The following is a 24517-nucleotide window of genomic DNA, read 5'->3' on the forward strand; positions in this document are numbered from 1 at the left end:
AAGGATCCACCTGCTTCCCATCCCCAATGGGAGCTGCCGCAGAATCAAACCTTAAAGTGGCAGACACCTGCTCAATGAGTTCCGACAATTCATCCCTGTGAAAAATTCTAACCACCGAGGGGTCCTCCCCCGGCAAAGACAGGTCCCCATCCTGCCCTGCCACCGACCCCTCTTCCTCTTCCAGGGGGCTAAAATCACCCTCCGAGTCTGGAGGAGAAAAGACCTCTACATCTTCAGAGCACTCCACTCGCGGTCTTTTAGCGGTAGCCCCCCCCAACCTTGGACTAAGGGACTCCGCACCCGATGGGCCCGCCTTCCAAGCCTGAAACAAACTCCAAACAAACTCTGGAGGGAACCCCATGCTGCCCGAGGCTTCCCCCCCAGCGGGACTCGAAATCGGGAAAGGCTGCGGTCCCACGACCGTCTCAGCACCCAAAAGACCCGAATCCAAGATGGCGGCGGTTCCCGCCAAAATCGGGACCGCCGTTGAAGCGCCAAACTGAGCCGCACCACCCTCCTGCGCTCCCGCAGAAGGAATCTCCGCTGCTAACACCGGAGGCGCGGGAGATGAGGCCTTGGGCTCTCCACAAAAGCGGCAGGGACCGCCAGCCGCTTCAACACCCCGACGCGCGCACAGCCGGCAACGAAGAAACTTCCCCGACATACTCGCGCCTCTTAAACAGCTGATTACTACCGGCGAAGTAAAATCAAGAAATAACACTCACCGGCGCTGAATCACTGGCCCAGCTCTCCCAGACCGGCTGAACAACTCCGGAAACCCCCGGAGTGCAGCTGCTGCAGCTCTCCCCACGAGGTGTTTTTTTTTTTTTTTTTTTAACTTTATTTGAGCCCTGCTGCTATAATCTGAATGGCACTCAAGGCTGCAGGATTAACACTGCAGCCGAGGCACAAAGCTGCCCAAAACGGGAGAGCCAGTCGGGGGAGGGACCCGGCCACCCGGGTGTGACACCCCAGAGGGGACAATGGTAGGCCCCACCGGACCTACCAACCCCTTGCACACCACAGAGTTCCAGGCACAGGGATCAACTGATCTTTCACCAACTTCTCCTTAGAAACAACTGAAAATAAACTAGTCTCACAAAATGGACCTAAATCCTGCCAGACCGGACAAGCTGCACAGCTGCATGTCTACCCTCTGCTGAGACTGAGAAAATACTGGAGATAGAGGGCTAGCACAGGTTATATGTACTCAGTTTGAAGTTAGTTTTCTCAGTCTCCCTCTGCTGGTAGGCATGCATAACCCAAGCGTCTTGACCGGTCTGGAGGGTTGCTGAGGAAAATAGTTTTTTGAGAATCAGGTGTGGGATCATCTGATATAGGCAGGTCATCATTTGTACTGCAGCCATACGACCCAGCCCCAATATATATAATGCTGACCACTGGGCCAGGACCTGGGTTATCCATGTTAAAAATCAGATCATTAATTATCAGCTACAATTTTGGATCTATCAGCAATGAACCAGATCCCTAGATATTTAATACACACTTGGGCCCATGTAAAGGAAACACGTTCTTTCAACCCATCCATCTCATCTCTTGAAAGCCGAGATTCAACCCTTCAGAATTAATCATATTAACGGTAAACCCCAAGAGGGCACCATAAGCCTGTAATTCTTTTACCAAATATCAGGAGCACTAATCTTGTTTGGACAACTGTAAAAATCAAATCATCAGCAAAAAGTCAGATCTTGTAGATCTCTGTCCTCACCTCAACCCTTTTAATATACCTATTGGATCTTATTCTCAGCGCCCAATAGCTCCGTAGAAAGGATGAACAGGAGAATAGTGGACAGCCCTAAAGGGTATCTCTTCCCAGGGAGAATATGTCAGTACAGCTGTCATTTATTTTCACACAAGCTTTGGGTGACTCGTATAGTGGCATTATTCACTTAAGAAATTGTTCACCCACCCCCCATCGTCTCAAGGGACTTTAGCATGACGTTCCAGTGTACTCTATGAACTGCTTTCTCAGTATCAATAGAAAAAATAATCGTAGGAAGATGTTTCCCCTGCACTTGCCAAAATAAAGTTAAGTAGTCAGTCTCCTGATGTTGGTGTGTGATAAATCCTGATTGGTCAGGATGCCCCAGTTTGGGGAGGACACTTTTTGCAGTTTTGGTATAACTGTAATAGTAGCCAAACTTAAGATTCAGGAAGCGATCCTCCCTCTGATACTATAATAAAAATCTCCATCAGTGGGATTAGTAGCATGCCCTGGAACATCTTCTAAAATAGAGGTATAAAGTCATCATCCCCTGGTGCTTTATTAGGTTTTAATGTTTTGATTGCCTAGCTGCTTCCGCAGCAGAAATCAGCCTACCCACAATATTATATTCCTTCTCCATAAATACTGGGAGAGTCACCTTTAGTAAGTATTTTTTAATCTTTTGAAGAAAGTACCGCTCTGATCTCCTCATCTAGAAGCTTCTCCTCCCCCCCCCCCCTCAGGACCCCTATTACCAAGCTGCAGCAAAAGGGGGCCTGCACTGGTATGTTGTTTTGATGTGCACCGAGGCCCCCTTTCACTGCAGCTGGTAAAAGGGTAGTCTTTTGTTTTCTGCAGGAAATGTCGGGCGGCAAGTAAAGCATTTCAGGGGGTGGGAAGTACCACTGGGCTGATGCGGTGGTACTTCCTATTTAGCAAGCGGTAAGCCCGCGTTGGGCTTACTGCCCCTTTGTAAAAGGGGCCCTCAATTTCTTAACATGGCTCAGGAGATTTTGCTTCTTTGGAGTGCCAGGATTTTATTTGCCCTATTACCTAGCTCAGAATGGTGCTGTTTTACCATATCGAACTGGTGAAAAATAATTTCAGCCAGTAGAGCTTTCGACTGTTCCCTGGCATCTTCTAGCTATTTCAAGTTTCTTACTCTAACCCTTCCACTGTTTATGTGAGCACTTGGAGCTGGGTTTCTTTCTCCTTTTTTTCATCTAACTGCCCAAGCAATAAGTTTAGCCTGAATAAAGGATTTCATTCCATCCCGTACTCTTGCCAACACTGTTTCACCATTAACATTAAAATATAAAACATTCACTTAAATTCTTAACCAGACTCTCATAAATCTCTTCATCATTTCACAGGCTATCATTTATTTTTCACTTAGGTTGTTCCTTGGCATATTGGTGGTCCTCTCAAAGTCATTAGACCATGTTATGTTGCCCAACTCTGCCAATGAGATTTCCCTTAACAGCATCTCGCTAAGAACAGATCAGTTCTTGAGTATGAGATATGCAGGGCTGGTAAAAAGTATAATCATGGCACTTTGGGTAGAAAAGCCTCCATATGTCAAGTAAATTGTGCAAGCCTTTTAGACTAAGATGCCCTAGGCAGGATGAAGACCCTGTCAACTTATCCAGAACAAGGAAATATTAAAATCACTTCCAAACCACAAGGGGGCATCAGTAAACCTTACCGACATCTGTGACAAGCTATCACCAGAAGGACCCCTGAATCCACATTTACAGCACAGATATTATTATTTATTATTTAAAGAGCCTTGATAAATCACATAATGCCCCCAGGGCTCCCTGTAGGTACTTGATGCCCCTACTTTTACTTTTTGGCAACAAGCCTGCCAATTCTCCTCCTCACCTGAATTTTATTAGAGGTGAAATGAGCTACAAGAGAGTCTTTCTGCAAAAGATAAACTTTCATCCCTTTGCTTGCAATGTCTACTGCACAAAAAGAATGTGCCTTTTAGCTTCCGTGAAAAGGGGCCTCTTACAATCTTCGAGCTGGTTGACATTAATATGTGAAATCTTTTTCCTTAAGCACATCAGCTTGGGCTTTAGGACCAATAAGCAAGTACATAGGCTCAACACAGCTCTGCTTAACCCACACTCCATTCTTAATCTACTCAACATGCATTAAGCTACCATAATTCCTCCCGTGCCCCAAATACCCCAGGCTCACTCCGTATCCCCTTCCCTTCCACTACATACCCACATCCTTATGTTTCAGCAAATCAAAAGGACGCCACTTCCTCAGTGTTTTGAGGTGCTCTCATAGCTCTTACACGAAAAACAGATACTATACATTCCTAGGCTCGAGCTACTACTGTTCAAATAATCTTAGGTACATCATGTGAGTTGTGACAAATGCTTTCCTGGAGACCCACTGCCATTTTGGGTGTTTGCGCCTTGGCAACTCCTAGCATATCTCAATGTAGAGAGAGCCACTTAAGCCAGCTTCCTTAAGTGCTGAGCCAGAATATTCCATACTAAATAGCTTATAAGTGACTCAGTTCACATTAAAGACAACACCGATGCGAAATAGCCACCTGTATTTAACATGGTCCAACTTTTCCTTCCGAGTCACACTGTGAAATTTCCAGCAGTGTTTAAGTACAATGGATGATACATCTGCATATACCGCAATTCGCCGATTTTTCCAGGCGGTCCAAAACGGCCCGACTGCATATTCATGAAAATATACTATGATATCCTGTGCCTTGCCATTCCTTATAGAGTTTAGAGTTTTATGGGCCTGCTCAAATTTATCACTTGCCCTGAACATGGTGCATCCCCAGCCGCTGAAACTGCCTTCTATATTCTCTTGCACAGATCTCATAATTTCCAGCTGTGAGAAATTCCCATCATTGCTTGCCTGCATCCCTTCTTTGGGTCTTTCTGGCAGTAAGGAGGCAGTAGGTGTGTCAATGTCCACTATATTTGCTGTCTTCCTCCTTGCTAGGTCTGCAAAAACCTTAAGATATATGGTCATGCAGCAGACTATCATACAGGTGTGCCTACCCATTATCACCGTTACCTTCCGCAAAGGTACAGATTCACTGATCTTAGCAACAAAAGTTGGGGTTTATAACTCCACCACAAGAGCTCCACTCTGATTGCCATTGGGTTCAGTGATATCCAAAAATGCTTAGCAGGCGGCACAAAAATACAATTCCTGGACAGCACAGCCACCTCACCTCCTGTGTCAAAGTCACTGATATCTAACAACAGCCAGAATGTACCAGCACTACTACTTCTGCTGGGCTGACTGCCAAGTTTCTGCCCCACTTTATCAACTTTTAAGCAAAACACAGCCCAGGGTTCTTTAACACTTAAGTCCATTACTCTAACCACCTGTTTTCCATCTCATCTGTAGACTTCACTCAACCAGAGCAACTCAGCTTCTGTGCTCATTCAGTTAGTGACCGACTGGAAACAAGTAGGGAAGTCGTCAATTCCGCTTCCCTCCCCCACATTCCATGACATCATCAACAGGAAATTTTGTGACATCAGAGAAAGGTCACACTACTGGTTGCTATCATGCCAGAGTGTTTGGCGCATCTCCTCCTTGTGACAAAGGTACCTGTCATAGCAATCATCTCCGGACCAGATGGGGACTTTAAACTCATACACATAAGGCTGAATTTTCCTCAGGTCGCGCTGTAATGTTAAAGCTTCAAAGCATCACCCCACTGTAGCCATAATTCAGAGCATTCACAGCAATAATTACACTAAATATACACTTTTGTGTTCTTCCATATGCTCTTGCTGGTAAACACCTCTTCCACTTCATCTAACTGAATTGAGATATTCAGAATGAACTCATCAATATTGTCCATTAAACTCAGGAGTATATCATAAAACAGCCTTGAGACATGTACTCAAAGCTTCAAAATTCGACAGAGCCTCTCCTCTACAAACTACACTGGCTTCCGACCAAAGCTGGAATTATCTTTATATCCTGCATATTTATCCAGAAAATAATCCATGGTTTAGCACCTGAGTACACATTGGAGTTGACTGATCTTCAACACCGCAATGCATCCATAAGATCAACAGAATATCTCACGCTTCACTACCCTAGTTATAAAAACATCAAATTCAAGTCTATATTGTGCAGAGATTTCACATATAGGTACCAAACAGTGGCATTCTATACCAGGTGAAATTAAATGCAGTTCTAATTACTTAACATTTCACAAATTTCTGAAAGCCTTCCTCTTTAAAATATTTCTGAACTGTACAATTTACTGAATTTTTGAAAACGGTTATGAAATTTAATCAATTCTGTTAATTTAATAATCCTTTCATCATTATTGTCACTCTTTTTGCTAGGCAGCACTGTGACAGGAAAGAGTGGGGTTCTTTCCTGCCCCAAAGAGGTTCTCCTGCTGCAGCTCCTCCTGCCCTACCTCATGGGGGAGTGCAGGGGTGCCTGGAGGGAGGGAGATGTAAAAAACAAAAGGGGGGGAGGGGCTGCAAAAAAAAAGGGTGATGCTATTTGTGGGTATAGGAAGGGAGGAAGGCAGGGAGGGAGAGAGAGAGGAGGGCTGGAAGAAAAGGGGGATGCTATAGGTGCTGGGAAAAATATGGATGGTATCTGTGTACAGGGAAAATGGGTTGTAATATTAGTTAAATTCTGCCAAATAAACTTGCAGAATTTGCAAACTTTGTGCATAGAATTTTGAAATTGTTTGGCGTACAAGTCTGGCAAAAGTAACAGAAGATATCTGCCTTAATAATAAACTGTACTGAGCACAATTCACATCTCACAGTGCATACTTAAGAAAAAGATGCATGATTCATAGATTAATGATAATTATGAATTCATCCCCTGCTACATTCACATCCTCATTCATAATTTGTCAGAGGATTATTCTCTAAGTGGATTTTTGGAAAACAAAATGTTGAGTGAATGAACGCTTACATGGGGCAAAACATGAAAGAAAAAGCAGCACGTTAATAGCACTGAGAGGCGAGCCATAACACTCTGAAAATGTCCATCACTTCAGTACTACCTTCCTGGCAACTAAGAGAAAGAGATATGAGCTCACCTTTGTTTTTCTGCAGAATAATGCTAAAAATTCAAAATAGCAAAACTCAGATCTCACGTGCAAGATGCTAATTACCTGTCTCTGCACTGACTGTCACTCCTTCCTGGCACTTCTGTGCGAATTTTATACCAGTCACGTTCTCCAAATTTGGCCACAGCTTTCAACAGCAACTATAATGAACGGCACACAAATGCAAATCGGACTTAGAAATTACTCAGTGCATTTACAGCCACTGTGTTTCTGCTTTCTCTGCCTAGAATGAAACAAAATGCTTGGCCTCACTGCAAATATACTGTGACCCTTACAAAAATACTTTAGGTTTGTAGAAAAGGAAAGGGAGCTCACTGCATCCTCCTCCGGCGTCCAGGAACCTTTTTTCAAACTGGGATCCACAGATTTGGTCCAGCGATGAAGGAGCTGCATAGAATCCCTTCCTTCCATATAATATGCCACTAGAAAGAAAATGTTTTCATAAGATAAGTTATTAGAAATACTCAGCATGATTAGGGCTATCCAGCATGTTAGTCGCAGATTTAACTTTCTTTTCATAGATGTTTCTCTGCTTAGTTTGGGGGAGACATATTAGTGGTGGGGGAAGCGGACTCAATCATCACCAGCACCTGGTGCATTTGGGAAGACATCACCACCCTTCTGCCCCAGATCTGCCCGAGATTTTGGAGCCATGAGCATTCATTCACAGCTAAGTGGGGATTTTTCCTGCTATTTTTAATAAGCATTTCAGCTCAACAGACCTAGTCTGATCATCGCTGCGATACTTCTCAGCGGGGGCCACCCAGAACCCTGAAATCAGGGGCCCTGAATCTGGACACCAGATCCCATTCTTGAGCAATGATCACAATTCTTCCTCACTACCCTTGGGGGCTATGAATGCCGCCTAAGCAGCAGCCTCAACCACAGCTGACCCAGGGACTGACCTGGAGAACCTTCCAGACAGGCTTTGAGTCGCAGCTTTCAAATAAAATGATAGGGAAATAAAGAACACCAGGAAACATCTATTACACCAGACACAAAAACTCTACCCCTCCATCTCATCTCTGCGTAGATCAGCGCTTTAGCACCATGGTTTGGACAGTCATGTGACAGATCACCACAGCAAATCTGCACTTTACATTTCTACAGTATGGCAAATTAAAATAAAAAAAGTGTAGCTATGTGTTTGTGGATTCATAGTAACATAGTAGATGACGGCAGAAAAAGACCTGCACGGTCCATCTAGTCTGCCCACGATAAACTCATATGTGTATACCTTACCTTGATTTGTACCTGTCTTTTTCAGGGCACAGACCGTATAAGTCTGTGCAGCAGTATTTCCCGCCTCCCAACCACCAGTCCCGCCTCCCATCACCGGCTCCGGCACAGACCCCGTATAAGTCTGCCCTCCCCCATCCTAGCCTCTCAACCACCAACCCCTCTTCCCCCCCGCCACCCAATTTCAGCTAAGCTTCTGTGGATCCATTCCTTCTGCACAGGATTCCTTTATTCCTGTCCCACGCATGCTTGAATTCCGTTACTGTTTTCATCTCCACCACCTCCCGCGGGAGGGCATTCCAAGCGTTCACCACCCTCTCTGTGAAGAAATACTTCCTGACATCTTTCCTGAGTCTGCCCCCCTTCAATCTCATTTCATGTCCTCTCGTTCTACCGCCTTCCCATCTCTGGAAAAGATTCGTTTGCGGATTAATACCTTTCAAATATTTGAACGTCTGTATCATATCACCCCTGTTCCTCCTTTCCTCCAGAGTATACATGTTCAGGTCAGCAAGTCTCTCTTCATACGTCTTGGAACGCAACTCCCATACCATCCTCGTAGCTTTTCTTTGTACCGCTTCCATTTTTTTTTTAACATCCACATGCCTGATGCTCTGCTACATTGATTAAATCAAGCAATTTGTGTATTTAATGATTCTTTACAGTGTACTTTCTAGCTTCAGTTTTTATAAAGACAGATCATGTACCAAATAAATAAAATGAAGGGGTGGGGGGGGGGGGGGGGGAGGGAGTTATCAGTGCAGACTACTGTTAAGATGGGTTTTTTTACAAGTGTCATGCTATTTTAGCACATGGTCCCTGTGACAGACAGTGTGTTTTAAGCATGTAAACTGCCAAAATTAATTTCTCTAGTTTGGCCAGAAGGTGCATATTTATACTTAAAGCTGTTATAGAGAACTGACCTCTCTTTCTTTTAGTTAGCACATAGATAAAGGAAATGCCAGTACTGATGTAACCAGTTTTTTTTTTTTTACTTGACTTTCTGGGCTCCGATTGGCCCAGGAGTTTTTTTTTTTCTCCTGACTTTTTGCCTATTTCAGCCCAGGAGATGAGAGAGGCCCTGTAAAACAGTTATATGTGATAACTGGTGAGCAGCTATATGTCCTAATCTCCCCAGGTACTTTCTAGGAAGTAAACAAATGTTTAATTAGTGTTATAATTGATCCATATTTCAGTTACCTGTTATTGTTTGCTGACTGGACATTGTCTGTCCACTGGTCAATATTTTTAAAGCGAATAAACACAATTGTGTTACCACGGCCCACTAACAGATCCCCAACTCACCACTTGGCTCCTGAAACAGGGTATGCACCCCCCCCCCCCCCCCCCCAGCCAGAACGACACCGCCGGACTGGACCCGTTCTGATACGGCCAGAAGAAATGTGGCTCTCTCTTTTTTTTTTTTGTTGGTTGATGCACTGATACTGCCACAAGAGAGGCTCAGGAGGGAAATAAAGGGAAGAAAGCCTCCAGGCGGGAGCAAGACAGGGACCTAGCACTAGGTATGTCTAAATTTCCTCAGGTGTGACTCAACTGGGAACCAGTCACTAACCGGACCAGGAGAAACCAACTGGAACACAGAGAGAAACGAAGTATGTCCACCCACCTACTGGAGATAGAAGATACTGAGGAACTGGGCGGCTAGCAGGTGGCTAGGTAGTAGTGCTCAGTTCTGGATTTTCTATCTCCACCTGCTGGTCGATGGACATAACTACCCACTTGTCCTAGAATAGTGGGATAGAATGTAATGGAAATGTTGTTAAGTGTCAATCTGGAACATGAAACTGCTCAGAGAGTTACACGAACATAAAAGGATCATTGAAAAAAAAAAAAAAAAAGCTCCGATTCAAACTTAGGTGAAAGTTCAGCCAAACACAGAATTTTCTTCCCCAAAATTAAGATCATAACTATAGGTGACTAAGCTTAAGCCTGTTAATTATTTGCCTACATTCAAGAGCAATGTACTGAAAATCAGTGCTAAACCCTGACCTGATCCCCCCATTATCTAAGGAAAACAGACTCCTACATTTAGGAACCCAGCAGAGAGGAGATTTTCATCTAGGCAGATCTAAGCAATTCACTCTAAGTTAGCACTTGGGTCCTCTGAGTATCAGGCCATAGGGAGGACAGAGCCACAGTGCATCCACCAGCACAATATGTCCCTGCAGCACCGTTGGTTGGAATCTTTTCATTTATTCTACATATATTTGATTTGTCTGTTTAAACACACTGAGAGGTAACAGTGTCAGGGAAAGAGTTAAACAAACAAGCAACACCCTCCCCCACAAAAAAAATAAAATAGAGCTGTTGGACAATTAGAGATGAGGGACCCAGCTTTGAGGGCAGGTTTGTACCTAGCTATCCTCACCGTGTTCAATTTTGTATGTTTCTCTCAGTCCTGAAAGTTAACTCTTAAAACCTTGGCACAACATTTCCTTTCAGAGTTCCATGCCCTGTGTTATTAAACAGAAATCACACCTTACTTTTCTTATAGGGAATGAAGTTCCCAACTCTCATTTCTTGCACTAGCTGTAGAAGCATGTGGTCCTCCTCCTTTGTCCATTCTTTCCTCTTAAAGTCTTTATTGTAACCTTGATACTTCTGCAAGCACTGGAATGCAGTTCTGTTTGTCTTAAATAAGAAAGGAAAAAAAAAATCAGGCTTAATTGACACTGGCAACCTGTTGGAAAAGGATGGAACCGCCCTCCATGCACATTTGGAAAGCTAAACTGAGCTGTATCTACAGAATGAAGCAGCTCAGTGTTAGGCAGCGTAACTATCTGGCCCAATGGAAGAAAGTCTAGGGTTTTCTAAAGAACTTTCGATTAACTTAATATGGCACTTCTGTACCCATGGGATAGGGAGAGGTGTTTTTGGTTTGAGGAAAGGAGGGGACAGAGAGGATCTTTGGAGTTATAAGTGGGAAAATATTGGGAGGGTTTAATAAAAAGTGTGAGATTATTGGTTATTTTGTTTACTCTTTACAACATTATATTTAAGGCACTTTAACATTACTTGGTTTTGTCCATATCAATCATTTTGGCTTGCTTTGTGATTACCTGTTATTAATAAAATCTCCTTTAAATAAAAAAAAAAAAATCAAGCTTAAAGTAATCTCTGTCTGTACATGGATCCCATGTGAGGTTACAATGCCTCCTGCTTCACAGCTTTCATTAACCTGGCCACAGGCAGAATGATGAGACCAGTATATTACAGGGTCACAGACATGACCCTCCACAGGGTAAAGGACATCCAAGTACCAAAACCTCAACCAAACTAACTTTTCAGTGTACTCGGCTTTTGCCATGCTCAGCCTTACCCCAAGTTTCTCAGTTATGGTCTGCCAATCTACCAAGCTGTGCTTTTCAGCAATCTCCTTCAGTTTCTCCACCTCCTCTTTATTCCATGGCTTCTTGTTGATAGAAGGATGCTCGCTGTTTTGCCAGAACTTCCTAATCTGTTCTGACTTGCGTGTTCCAACAAACTAGGAAAGCCAAACAAAGAACTTAACTTCATAGAGGATAGAAGATGTAAAAAACAGAATAATCATGAATGGCCAACTAAACCAGGGGTTAGCAACCTGTGGCCCACCACTGAATTTTATACAATCCGTGTGGCCATGGGAAGCATACACAAAAAACAGCCTACACAAACATCATTAACCAGAGTTTTGCTGTCAGTGGAACTGTTGAAGGATACAACAGTAGGACAAGACTTGTTTGACAGTGTTAGCAACAGTTTGGAAAGATAGAAGTATAGGGTAACAGACCATTCTGGTAATAATTTATGTTCATTCAGTCATCACATTGAGTTTTGTTGACAGTGAATTATATGATGCATTTGGTAATTTTCTGTGTGCAGCCCACTAGGGATAGCACTGACATTCATGCGGCTCTCTTGTGTATAAATGTTTCTCACCCCTATAAGTTATATCCTGGGAAAGAAATTTCTGTCCTCTCTCAAGAGAGAGACACCTACTGACTAGCTCAAGAGTACATTTGTACCCCGTTCATCAGGGACTCAAGTTTCCCACTCTGAGGACTGGGCTAGACGGAATGGGAAAAAATGAAGGAAAAATTCCCGGACAGAGGCAAATTAAGATTCCTGGAACTACAGCCGCAGTGGGGTCTAGTTCTGAATGACCTGAAGGCTGATGCCAGATTGGGGGATGGGAAAGCTCCATATCACGGGCACAGGACACTTTTTTCCTTGGTTTATTTGCCCCCCCCCTGCCGCCCCTCCCCCCACATTCTCAGAGATTTTCTTTGTTCACGTCACAAATTAATTGTAATTAAAAAATATTTAGCATGCACAAATTGACTTATGCGTTATATATTTTTAGGCAAGTACTAAACTGCACGCATACTATCAACTTTGACTTGTGGAAACAAGTTTCCATGTGTTGCTCCCCACACTTACGTTAATATTTGCAATCTTTTCCCAATCATGTTCATCTGTTCTTTTCCCCACCAGTATATCCTCAGTAACAAGGCTGAAAGAGGAAATGAACAAAAAGTTGCTTAACTATAGCAGGTGTATCTTTAACCTTTAAAATCAGACAGATTCACAACTTGGTCTTAACACTTAAAGCACGACTAAAATATTTCTTGGACTTGGAATTCAGCAAAACTTCAAAAGGGATCAGGAGTATGCGGAAACTGATGCACAGAGATGTTTTTTTGTTTGAGGACAAAGCCAGATCTTGTCACAATTGAACTGAATTCACTTGGGGGGGGGGGGGGGGGGGGGGAAGAAGAGAGACCAAAAGGGGATATTTACTAACATGCTCTAAGGTTTTGCAGGCACTATGCATTAATTGCCAAATTTACCTATGTAACTGCAAAATCTCTGTTTTACCTGTGAAGGGCATGCTCAGTTATCTTTCCTTACAGTTAGTGCAGAAGAAATGTCTGTCTATCATGCATTAACAGTACTACGTGATAGACACCTAACATGATGTGAACTGTGCTATGCAATCTGCTGCATTAACAGGTAACATGGAGGTATTTATCATGCATTAACCTTGAAGCACAGTCCCCATCCATTCTCCACCCGATACTGTATTAGCACTTAAGGTGATATGTTAAAAGTGCAGCTACATACATCTCAATAAATAGGACACAGAGTACAATTTTCAAAGCAATTTCCATGGGTAAAATATGTAGTTCTACAGAACTGCACTTTAATCTGCATTTGTGGGAGACATTTCCAGGGCAAGATTAGTATGGAGATTGCAAAAATATGCTTGCCTAAGGGATTGGGTGGGGCTGGGAAGGGAAGAGTACCAATGCATATGGAATTTCACTTTGAAAATTTACTATGAAGCTTGCGGGTATGTAAAAAGAAAAACAAACAAAACATATCCATAGATTCTGTAGTTTTTCAGACAGTAGGAAAATTGCCCCATAGAAGGGTACATGTACTTTCCCATGGAGAACAATTTTCAAAGTAATTTCTGCGAGTATAAAGCGTTTTACATATGTGAATCAGCTGCCTAAAAAACACTGCCCATCCTTCATGCACGCTCTTAGGTCTAGAGATGGCAGCGTTCCCAGGAGAAAATGGCACATTTTTAATCCCACTACAGCTCCTGGTGAGCTTGGGCAAGTGTATATTCCTTCCTATCCTAGATCTGTTATATGGTACTAGGCCTGTAATATGGCCCTGTTAGCCCTCAGTTTTCCTAGCCTCGCTGTTCTCAGCATATTTTTACCCTCTTCCTGCAGCTGCATGTAACCTACAGTGCTTTCTCAGGAAATGGGAAGTACATGTTACATGTCAAGGTGACAGGAGGAACTGAGGCTATGCAGTCTATATATGGCAGATATAATTGGATATATCCTTGGTGGTGATGAGAGACTGAGGACCCTCCAAAGAAGGCGTTGTTCCTGTCAGATAGGACACCAGGTGTCTTATATTTATTATTTGCTTGCTACATGGTTATTTGCACACTGTACTGATAAGGTAAAATTATGTATCATACCTGATAATTTTCTTTCCATTAATCATAGCAGATCAATCCATAGACTGGTGGGTTGTGTCCATCTACCAGCAGGTGGAGATAGAGAGCAATCTTTTGCCTCTCTATATGTGGTTATGTGCTACCAGGAAATCCTCAGTATAATCGATATCGAAGCTCCATCCGCAGGAATCACCAAACACAGAGAATTACACCCACAAAGGGACACTCCGCCACCCAACTACCACCGAAGCGGGGGGGGGGGGGGGGGGGGGGGGGGGCACCCACTCCCGCTGACATGGGGGGAACTTGCATGTCCTGCTACCGCAACCACGGGAGGAGCTGGCTTAACCCATCACCGCCAAAGCGAGAGGGAAACAAAGCTACCCTACTATCGCACAAAGCGGGAGGGAGCACTGGCATAATTTAGTTATAAATCCAACCACCGTCGAAATGGGGGGAAAGAAGCAGCAGCTCACTGTAACACAAAGTCGTCCCAACTCCAGGGAAATCCAAGTGGAAGAACTTGAACTCGAAGTCCTCCTGAACAGGAACTGAAGTCTAAACTTGAACCTGAAATATAACTGAACTAGAACGAACAGTACAGATATCTGGGAGGGACTATGGATTGATCTGCTATGATTAATGGAAAGAAAATTATCAGGTATGATACATAATTTTACCTTCCATATCATCAAGCAGATCAATCCATAGACTGGTGGGATGTACCCAAGCAGTACTCACCCAGGGCGGGACATGGAAATCCCAGACCGCAACACTGAAGCTCCAAACTGGGCCTCGGCCCGTGCTGCCACGTCCAAGCGATAATGCCGTGAGAAGGTATGAGCCGACGCCCAAGTCGCCGATCTACAAATCTCCTCCAAGGAAACGGACCTGGACTCTGCCCTCAAAGCCGCCTGTGCTCTAGTAGAATGAGCCTTCAGCTGGATAGGCTGCACCTTCCCTGCAGCCACATAAGCCGCCGCAATCGTTTCCTTGACCCAACGTGCCACGGTAGGCCAAGGTGCCATGGTAGGCTTAGATGCCTGCAGACCCCTACGGGGGCCCGCGAACAGCACGAACAGGTGATCCGACTTCCAGAAATCGTTGGTCACTTCCTAGTATCTGATGATAACTCGTCTAACATCCAGGCATCTGAGAGCACGATACTCCTCTGGATGATCCTCCCTATGGAAGGAGGGTAGACAAAGTTGCTGATTCACATGGAAGCGAGAAACAATCTTGGGCAGGAAGGAAGGTACTGGGCGAATAGAAACTCCTGCCTCCGTGAACCGCAGGAACGGCTCTCTACACGAGAGCGCCTGTAGCTCGGAAACCCTCCTGGCTGAAACGATTGCCACCAAAAAGACCGCTTTCAACATCAGGTCCTTCAGAGACAGCCGCGATAATGGCTCAAAGGGCGGCTTCTGCAAGGCCCGCAACACCAGATTGAGATTCCACGTAGGCACTATCGAGTGCAGAGGAGGGCGTAGGTGATTAACCACTTTGAGAAAACGCACCACATCTGGCTGAGAAGCCAGGGAAGCACCCTTCAGGCGACTCCTGAAGCAAGCTAGAGCCGCTACCTGGACCTTAAGAGAGCTGAGCGACAGGCCTTTCTCCAGACCTTCTTGCAGGAACGCCAACACATAGTAACATAGTAGATGACGGCAGAAAAAGACCTGCACGGTCCATCCAGTCTGCCCAACAAGATATACACATATGAGTTTACCTTACCTTGATTTGTACCTGTCTTTTTCAGGGCACAGACCGTATAAGTCTGCCCAGCACTATCCCCTCCTCCCAACCACCAGCCCCGCCTCCCACCACCGGCTCTGGCACAGACCGTATAAGTCTGCCCAGCACTATTCCCCGCCTCCCAACCACCAGTCCCGCCTCCCACCACTGGCTCTGGCACAGATCGTATAAGTCTGCCCACCACTATCCTCGCCTCTCAACCACCAACCCCTCTTCCCCCCACCGGCTCCGGCACCCAATTTCGGCTAAGCTCCTGAAGGGTGACAGGGCTCCTGCCTCGTACCATGATACAAAGGTACGCCATACCCTGGCGTACGTAGCAGAAGTAGAATGCTTCCGTGCTCTCAGCATAGTGGCGATGACCGAGAAGCCCTTCTTCTTCAGCCGCTTCCGCTCAAGAGCCAGGCCGTTAGACCAAAGGGGGAGGGATCCTCCATCACCACGGGACCCTGACGTAAGAGGCCCCGCTCCGCTGGAAGCCGCAGAGGACTGTCTACGGAAAGCCGGATCAGGTCCGCATACCAAGGGCGTCTGGGCCAGTCTGGACCCACCAGGACCACCCAGCCTGGGTGTTTCGCCACCCAGCCGAGAATTCTGCCCAGCACAGGCCAAAGCGGGAACATGTAGAGAAGCTCCTGTACCGGCCACTGCTGGAGAAGAGCATCGACCCCCAAAGATCGAGGGTCCCGTCCTCTGCTGAAGAACCAGGGCACTTGGCCGAGGTCGCCATCAGATCCAAGGTTGGCATGCCCCAGCGCTTCGTGATCTCCAAGAACACCCGAGCAGACAGTTGCCACTCTCCGGGATCCAAGGTATGGCGACTGAGAAAGTCCACCTCGACATTCAGAACTCCCGTAATGTGAGCCGCCGACAGCTGGTGCAGATTTGCCTCTACCCACTGGCATAACTTCATGGCCTCCCTGGCTAGGGGGGCGCTCCTGGTACCTCCCTGGCGATTGACATAGGCCACGGCCGTGGCATTGTCTGACAGGATTCGAACTGGCCTCAGTATCAGTACCTGAAGAAATGCTTGAAGCGCCAACCGAATGGCCCGAAGTTCCAAGAAGTTGATGGACCACTTCGTCTCCGCCGGCGACCATATCCCCTGCGCTGTCCTTCCCGGGCAGTGGGCTCCCCAGCCTGTCAAGCAGCCATCCGTCGTAACGACAATCCATTCCGGGCACGTGAGAGGCATACTGGCTGACAACTTGTCTGACATCAGCCACCAACTTAGCGCCCTTCTCACCGCCGGGTCCAGGGGAAGGCGAACTGCGTAATCCTCTGCCCAACAGTTGCACATAATCCCAAGCCCGAGGAGCTGAGGAGGCTAGGAACCGGCCCACCTGGGCCTGAAGCTTGAGGCTCCAGTTGTCCGGCAGGAACACTCTGCCCACTTGGGTGTCGAACTGAATACCCAGATACTCCAGGGACTGAGTCGGGCGCAGCTGACTTTTCTCCTGGTTGATGATCTATCCCAGGGAGCTCAGAAGAGCAATGACCCTGTCTGTCGCTCTCCCACACTCCGCAAAGGATGGAGCTCGAATCAGCCAGTCGACCAAGTAGGGATGGACTTGCACTCCTTCCTTGCGGAGATAAGCCGCAATGACCACCATCACTTTGGAGAAGGCCCGCGGAGCTGTAGCCAACCCGAATGGGAGAGCTCTGAACTGGAAGTGCCAGCCCAGCACTGCAAAGCGCAGGAAGTGCTGATGAGGCAGCCAGATGGGAATGTGCAGATAAGCTTCCTTGATGTCCAAGGATGCCAGGAATTCTCCTTCTTGTACCGGAAGCAATCACGGAGCGGAGAGTCTCCATACGGAAATGCCGTATTCGCAAGGCCCGATTGACTTCCTTGAGGTCGAGAATAGGCTGAGAAGAGCCTCCTTTCTTTGGCACCACAAAGTAAATGGAGTAACATCCTGTGCCACGCTGCTCTATGGGCACTGGGACCACCGCCCCAAGGCGGAGCAAGTTGTCCAGAGTCTGCTGAACTGCTGCCACTTTGAGGGCAGACTTGCAGGGAGAGTTCACGAACTCGTCTCTCAGGGGCCGGCAGAACTCCAACTTGTAGAACTGATGACTTCTAGAACCCAAGCGTCTGAAGTTACCCTGGTCCACTCGCCCAGAAAAGAGGACAGCCTTTCTCCTATCTGCTCTGGGCCATGGACCAGGGCCCCGTCATTGGGTACGAGACACTGGGGGAGGACTGGAGGAAGAACCTCCTGAGCGGCGGTCTCTGCAAAAGGAATGCTGCTTCGGGGAGAACCTCTGCTTGAAGGAGGAGGAGGAGCCCAACTTCCGGGCGATACCGACGGGCTTCTTGAAAATGGCCCTTAGAGGAACCAGGGCGAGCGCTGCTGGCCCTTGCCTTGACCTCCCGCAACCTCTTGCCTTTAGAACTGCCGAGATCCGTCATGATCTTGTCCAGCTCATCCCCGAAGAGCAGCTTGCCCTTAAAAGGCAACTTGGCTAAGCGAGATTTGGAGGCATGGTCAGCTGACCAATGCTTAAGCCATAGCCATCGACGGGCAGAAACCCAAGTAATCCAAGCCCGACTCCAGGACCGGTTAATCCGCCCTCAAGGAAGGATCCGAGGGGGACACTGCACCACCGTCAGGCATGCCCTGGCCACATAGGAGCCGCAAACCGAGGCCTGCAAACTCAAGGTGGCCGTTTCAAAGGCTAACTTTAAGGCCGCTTCCAATTTCCTGTCCTGTGAATCCTTAAGGACAGAGCCACCTTCCACTGGCAAAGCCTTTTTTGTCACAGCAATGATTAGAGAGTCCACTGCCAGCCAGCGCAAGGCCTCCTGTTCACCCTCTGCAGAGGGTACAGACGAGTCATGGCCCTGGCTACCTTGAGGCTCGCCTCTGGAGAATCCCATTGAGCCGAAATTAGAGTTTTCATGGCTTCATGGATGTGGAAGGTCCTGGAAGGGTGCTTGGTTCCCAACATAATAGCGGAACCCGCCGAGGCTGAAGAAGGGCCTTCCTCTGGAGAGGAAATACTCAAGATATTCATATAGCCTGAACTAACAGGTTAGGCAATTCCTCTGAGCGAAAAAGCCGCGCTGCAGAGGGGTCATCTCTCCCATCGGGGCGAGGATCAGCCTCCTCCAAAGAATTCCCAAGGGACCTTTGGGAGAATTCAGAAACACTGCCCTTATCTACATCAGAGGAGACAGAGTCCCCCAAGATCTGAAGGTCCACCCGAGGGCGCTTGATCAGGGAAGCCTCTTCCCCCATATCTGACAGGAGAGCAGGAGCAGCGTTTTGCAGTGAAAGGCCTGATGCAGCAACAAAACAAACTCGGGCGAGAAACCCCCGTTTGTGCACCTCTGCAACCTGGGCCACAGCCCTAGAGGAACTCTCAACCTCCACCCCATAGAGCAGGGGAGAGGAGTGCTGCGCATACAAAATGGCGTCCGGCGCGTCACTCCGCGAAGGAGCCGCGCAGGAAGCATGGCGCTTAAACTTCACCATCTTCTTACTGCCGCCCAACTCAAAAGGTGGCCATACCAGAGGCCGTCCGAGCTGCATGGGCGGCCGATGTCGGAAGGGCGGACATCGGGGGATGGGCGCCTAAGGCAGGAAAGGTCGCCGACGCCCCAGCGGAGGAAAAACCGGCTAAATGAGCAAAGTCCGGAAGGGCGCCCAAAAAGGGTTTCTCTGCCTCCGATCCCTGCGCCTCCCCACTAGCCGCGCGATTGCGGTCTGGGGAGCGCTTTTTCGCGCCCTTACCATCCGACGCCATGATCCACGAGGGAAACGTTCGGGGAACCCCCTGTCCGCTAGGAAAAGGTAAAATTACCTGCTTCTTGTTCCGAGCTGCAACGAAATGGTGTCCCAGTGAGCAGCTGCAAGTAAAACCTTTTCTGCTTCAAGTGTTTGTTTGTTTTTTTTTAACAGAGCCAGCGAGAGGGGGGAGTAAAGGAAGGACCTGGCACCACCAGGTTTGCACTTGCTCACGAAGAGCCCTCAACCCCAGGTACTACTACTTAACACTTCTAAAGCGCTTCTAGGGTTACGCAGCGCTATACAGTTTAACAAAGAAGGACAGTCCCTGCTCAAAGGAGCTTACAACCTAGAGGACGAAATGTCAAGTTAGGGCAGTCTAGATACTCAACAAAGTAAATAGGCGTGGAGACCAAGCCAGAGCTGCTGTGTTATACCACACACCTGCTAGATAGAGAGAATACTGAGGATTTCCTGGTAGCACATGACCACATATAGAGATGCAAAAGATTGCTCTCTATCTCCACCTGCTGGTAGATGGACACAACCCACCAGTCTATGGACTGATCTGCTTGATGATATAGAAGGAATTAGCCAATTGCCACAAAGTGTGCATGTGCACACAAGAGGAGAGGATGATACAATGTAGGAAACTGCCATATATGTATACATATAAAAAATAACAGACTATTACAGGAAGATCCATACAAGACCATAAGTTAGTTTAGGAGAAATCACATGATTTGGGAAAAACGAAACTTACAACAGTATATATATGTGATGGCTACAAAAGTTTTTGCTGAGCAGTTTTGTTATTCAGTCTGTACGTCTGGCTACTGGGTGACAACCTGCTCCAGAGAGAACAATCATTTTGTATTGGCTTAGTGAGATACCAATAAAGATTTTTACTGGTTGCACCTATATCTAAGTATGATTGTCCCTCTTATTTCAGCCTCTAGAGCTGAAGTGTTTTCCCCTCCCCAGGGACAAGGGAAAGGATTACACACAAGGTATTAAACTCTCCACTGCCTGAGTTCAAACTAGGGGCTCGATTTACAAAGCCGTGCTAGCAGTTAGTGGCACGCCAAATGTGACAAAGCCCATTCAATTCCTATTGGCTCTGTCACATTCAGCATGCGGTAAATTACTACTGAAGCTTTGTAAAAGGAGCCCTTAGATTGGGGGCCCTCCAAGGACAGGAAATTACAGACCGTACCCGAATATAATTCGCCTTCAATTACAACTGAAAGAGAGATGAGCCAAATCAAGATAACCAAATAAAAAAATGTATATGCAGCCTTTTCAAGCTAAATTCTAGCTGCACGAGAAACAAGTACATGCGACTGTGGGCCCACTGCACCCACAGCGGTTTTCAAAGAAGGTGTGCATGTTTGCTTTATGAATTCACACAAAGCCCATGAATAAAGAAATACACGCAGTCTTAGTCCCAATGCAGACACCGTTTGAAAGCTGTCCCCTCTAATTTAAGTCAGCAATGAGGCATATTTTCAAAGCACTTAGCCTTCCAAAGTTCCATAGAAACCTATGGAACTTTGGAAGGCTAAGTGCTTTGAAAATATGCCTCAGAGTCACTTTAGTGTGGAAGTTAAGCTGTAATTAACTAAGAGTCATGATCTACTGCTCAGTTAGCAACAAGCAGAACCACAGATGACTCAAATCATGTAGGAATCAAAAACGGTATGCAACACAATCAAAAAATAACAATGTGTGTTAGGAAGTCTAATAGTACCTTAGTAAGGTTACTGAACATTTAAAGATGCAAGCCTGCAGAACACCTCAGTTCCATTCCTTAGGATATGGAAAAATTAATATATACCTTTTCTATTTTTCCCCACTTTTAACTACAATGCCGACAGATTAACACAGAAAAAAATCAATGCAATACCCAAAACCTTTTCGTGCATGATGTATATGGCTTCTCCTGTGGCACTGTGCACTGCAGAAATTGTGTAAAATTTTGCACAAAGACCAGAAGGCTCCTTATGATATGCATGGTTCCCTGCCTCCTTCACCCTGTGGCACACATCTTGAGTTTAGTCCCTCTATACCTATGTCCCCTGTGGTGGTTTCCCCCACTGTGGCACAAACTATTTCTGATATTTTGCCTTAAACCCGGAGCCTATGATGAAGATAAGGAGAAAAGTGGCTGTATGTCAGACCACACCCTTCTCCATTGTTAATGGCAGACTGCAGTGTTTGAACTGTGAGGATCTATGATGGGGGAATTCTACACTAAAAAATTATAAATGCAGAATTTCACTTTTTTTCTTTTTTTTGCTTAGAATCCTAGAAATAAAACAGACTGCTCATGAATCTGAGGGGCAAGGCACCATTTTGAAAATGACCTTACTCATGTCTTCTATTCTCTTTCTGTTCTTGATTTGCTTGTCAGAATTTTGTTTTCCATGGCATTCTTGGCACTTCCTAACTTCTGATTCAGATATTCAAGCCTGTGTGGAGGGGAAGAACATGATCAGAAAACACACCCACACAGTAAGGAACTGTCATTTCTGTTTTACAAGTCCTGCCATTCTACTAACAACCCTGTACTCGCCATACTTTACAGAGTAAATACTGGATAGCACTAAATCACTGAACGCAATTATATTAATTAAAAAACAAAGATTACATACATAATATTTATCAAAAGAAAAAAGCAACACTGGGCCTTCAGAACTAGGACAACAGGAGTACTTTATTAATCAATGACCCGGACACGGGCCGCGTTTCCGGCGCCACACAAGGCGCCTGCCTCAGGGGTCGATGTACTGATGCAATGACGTGCAGATGACAAAGCACGAGTGCCTTAAGGCACTGAGAAGTGGTTTACAGTATTCGCATTGCGAAAAAAAAAAAAACGCTAATAGCGCTGGCTCCAACAAAGAACCTTCTCCTGTGTCTTATTCGATTATATGTTGTTGCACCGGAAAGCGCTGAAAATCGCTGGCTCCGACAGAGAGTTTTCTCCCCGTGAAGGATACCTGGGTTCACTTTCTGGGCTTGATATCTGAAATCCTCCTCAATGCCCCAAAATAATTCCTTCAGAATCTCAGCATAGCTGGACAGTGTGATATGCTAGTCATTTCAGGAGGAAAAGGAATTTATAACAAACCTAGGCAGCTTAGGTTTGTTATAAATTCCTTTTTCTTACCTGACATACTATAATAAATCTAATATATATCTATCTCAGCCTACAGTCTCAGCTACAGTTCTTTCTAACGGAAGTATTTGGCTAGGTTCCAAGGTTCCCACCCCTAGACCTAATTCAGGATTATTTGGCCCATACCTCCCAAAACTCCTGAAGACATCCTCCCATTGGAGGAAGAGAAGAGTGGACCAGCCTCGCATCAATGTGAAGCTCTGGAGGCATTGGGCACTCTAGCAGACTGAGAAGAGGACTTCCTGTCCGCACGAAAGGAAGATTGCTGTGCTTGAAAGCAGGACTTCTGACCATATTGCTGACAACCAGGCCGGTATAGTATGCTGTCGCGAAATCGAGATCAACAGACCCCTGAAGGATGTCCAGAGGCTTTCAACTTATCCTCTGGCAACCACTGTAGCTAAATTTCCCCCAGTTCTTTCACTAAGTTACTAAGATCTTCTCCAAATAGCCACATGATGGAAAGGGCAGTTTAACTAGATACAACTTTGACACTGCATCTGCTGCCCAATGTCACAGCCAGAGGTACCAACATGCCATGGCAGCCAAAGACATATGCAGGCCATAAGATGTCATAAATAGCATCTGCAAAATAGTCCAAACCCGCTTCCAGCTGGGGGTTATGGTCCCCTCGTGTTGCAGGCTGCTGCTGCCACTTCAGACATGCACTAGCCTCAAACGAGCTGCACACTGTTACTTGAAGGCCAAAAGAGGCCACTTCAAAGGCTTGTTTCAGCGAGCCTTTTAGCTTCCTATCCTGTATATCTTTTAGGGCAATGCCGCCTTCCACTGGCAAGGTGGTCTTTTTAGTCACTGCCATAACTAGGGAGTCCACCCTGGGAAGCTGCAATTTCTCTTTCTGCTCCAGAACCAATGGGTAGAGGCAAGCAATGGCTCTTCCCACTCTCAGCTCTGCGTTCGGAGAGACCCATTCTGCTATAATCAGTTTTTGTCTGGATGCATCAGGAAGACCTTAGAAGGACCTCTAAGCCCACTCATGATCGATGAGAATGGAACTCCTAACGTCGAAGCAGAAAGTTGCCAGAGAGCCTGTAGTCCCAGGATATTCGGATGCTGTGCTAAATCTGAAGACGTGTTGACACTGACCGTTTCCCCCATGTCCTACAGGATTCCCAGCTTGCATGCACTGCAATGCCCTGATGCCAGCTGGTCGTTCCTTAACTGCCTCTGTGGGAGTTGCCAATCACCCCAACTGGCACAAGTGCAACACAATGAAGTCCCAAGCAGTGAGTCAGGATCCCTCCCGTGCACCAAGTAGAACTTGCAGTACTCCAAGTAGTTCTGAATCAAATTTTAGTCAGACTTACCACTGCAGGCTGCTCTCCCCAAGTTCACAGTTCCCACAAATCTTACCCCAGATCAGAAAGAATCAGGACTGATACTCTGCCCATCCTTTCCAGTAAAGTTATTTCCTTCTCTCTTTTATTTATTTATTTAAAAGGTTGTTGTGCTGGAAAAAGGAGAGCTCCACAGGAAACTGGGGTTGAGGTGAAGGGACCAGAGACAGGGATCTGAAGACCTCCAGATATGTCTCTGCAGATTCAACCACCCATAAGCTCAACTGCAGACCAGTTGAACAACTGGATCAGGAACAAATCATTTAGAACCCGAGGCTGAAAAGTGTGTCCATCCACCTGCTGGAGATAGAAAATACTGATGAGCTGGACTGGATGCCAAGACAGATGTCTCAGCTCAATTTTCAGTTCTTTATCTCCACCTGCTGGTTGATGGGCACAACTATCCCACAGGTTCTGGAACAGTGGGAAGCTAC

At 46.2% G+C, this 24517-nt stretch overlaps 1 protein-coding gene across 1 annotated transcript in view; it reads right to left on the reverse strand.

The window, feature by feature from the left end:
- The window catches only part of SNAPC4 (small nuclear RNA activating complex polypeptide 4), a 91005-nt gene that overhangs the window by 65239 nt on the left and 1249 nt on the right, over positions 1–24517 (reverse strand). The window contains exons 3-9 of the mRNA XM_030206830.1: positions 22547–22623; positions 21916–21949; positions 12513–12585; positions 11413–11577; positions 10577–10724; positions 7149–7255; positions 6879–6973 (exon numbers count right to left, since the gene is read on the reverse strand). Coding sequence (XP_030062690.1) covers positions 6879–6973; positions 7149–7255; positions 10577–10724; positions 11413–11577; positions 12513–12585; positions 21916–21949; positions 22547–22623 — 699 coding nt within the window. The remainder of the gene's footprint in view (positions 1–6878; positions 6974–7148; positions 7256–10576; positions 10725–11412; positions 11578–12512; positions 12586–21915; positions 21950–22546; positions 22624–24517) is intronic.

Source organism: Microcaecilia unicolor, chromosome 6 (assembly GCF_901765095.1).
Source record: "Microcaecilia unicolor chromosome 6, aMicUni1.1, whole genome shotgun sequence".
Lineage (NCBI taxonomy): Eukaryota > Metazoa > Chordata > Amphibia > Gymnophiona > Siphonopidae > Microcaecilia > Microcaecilia unicolor.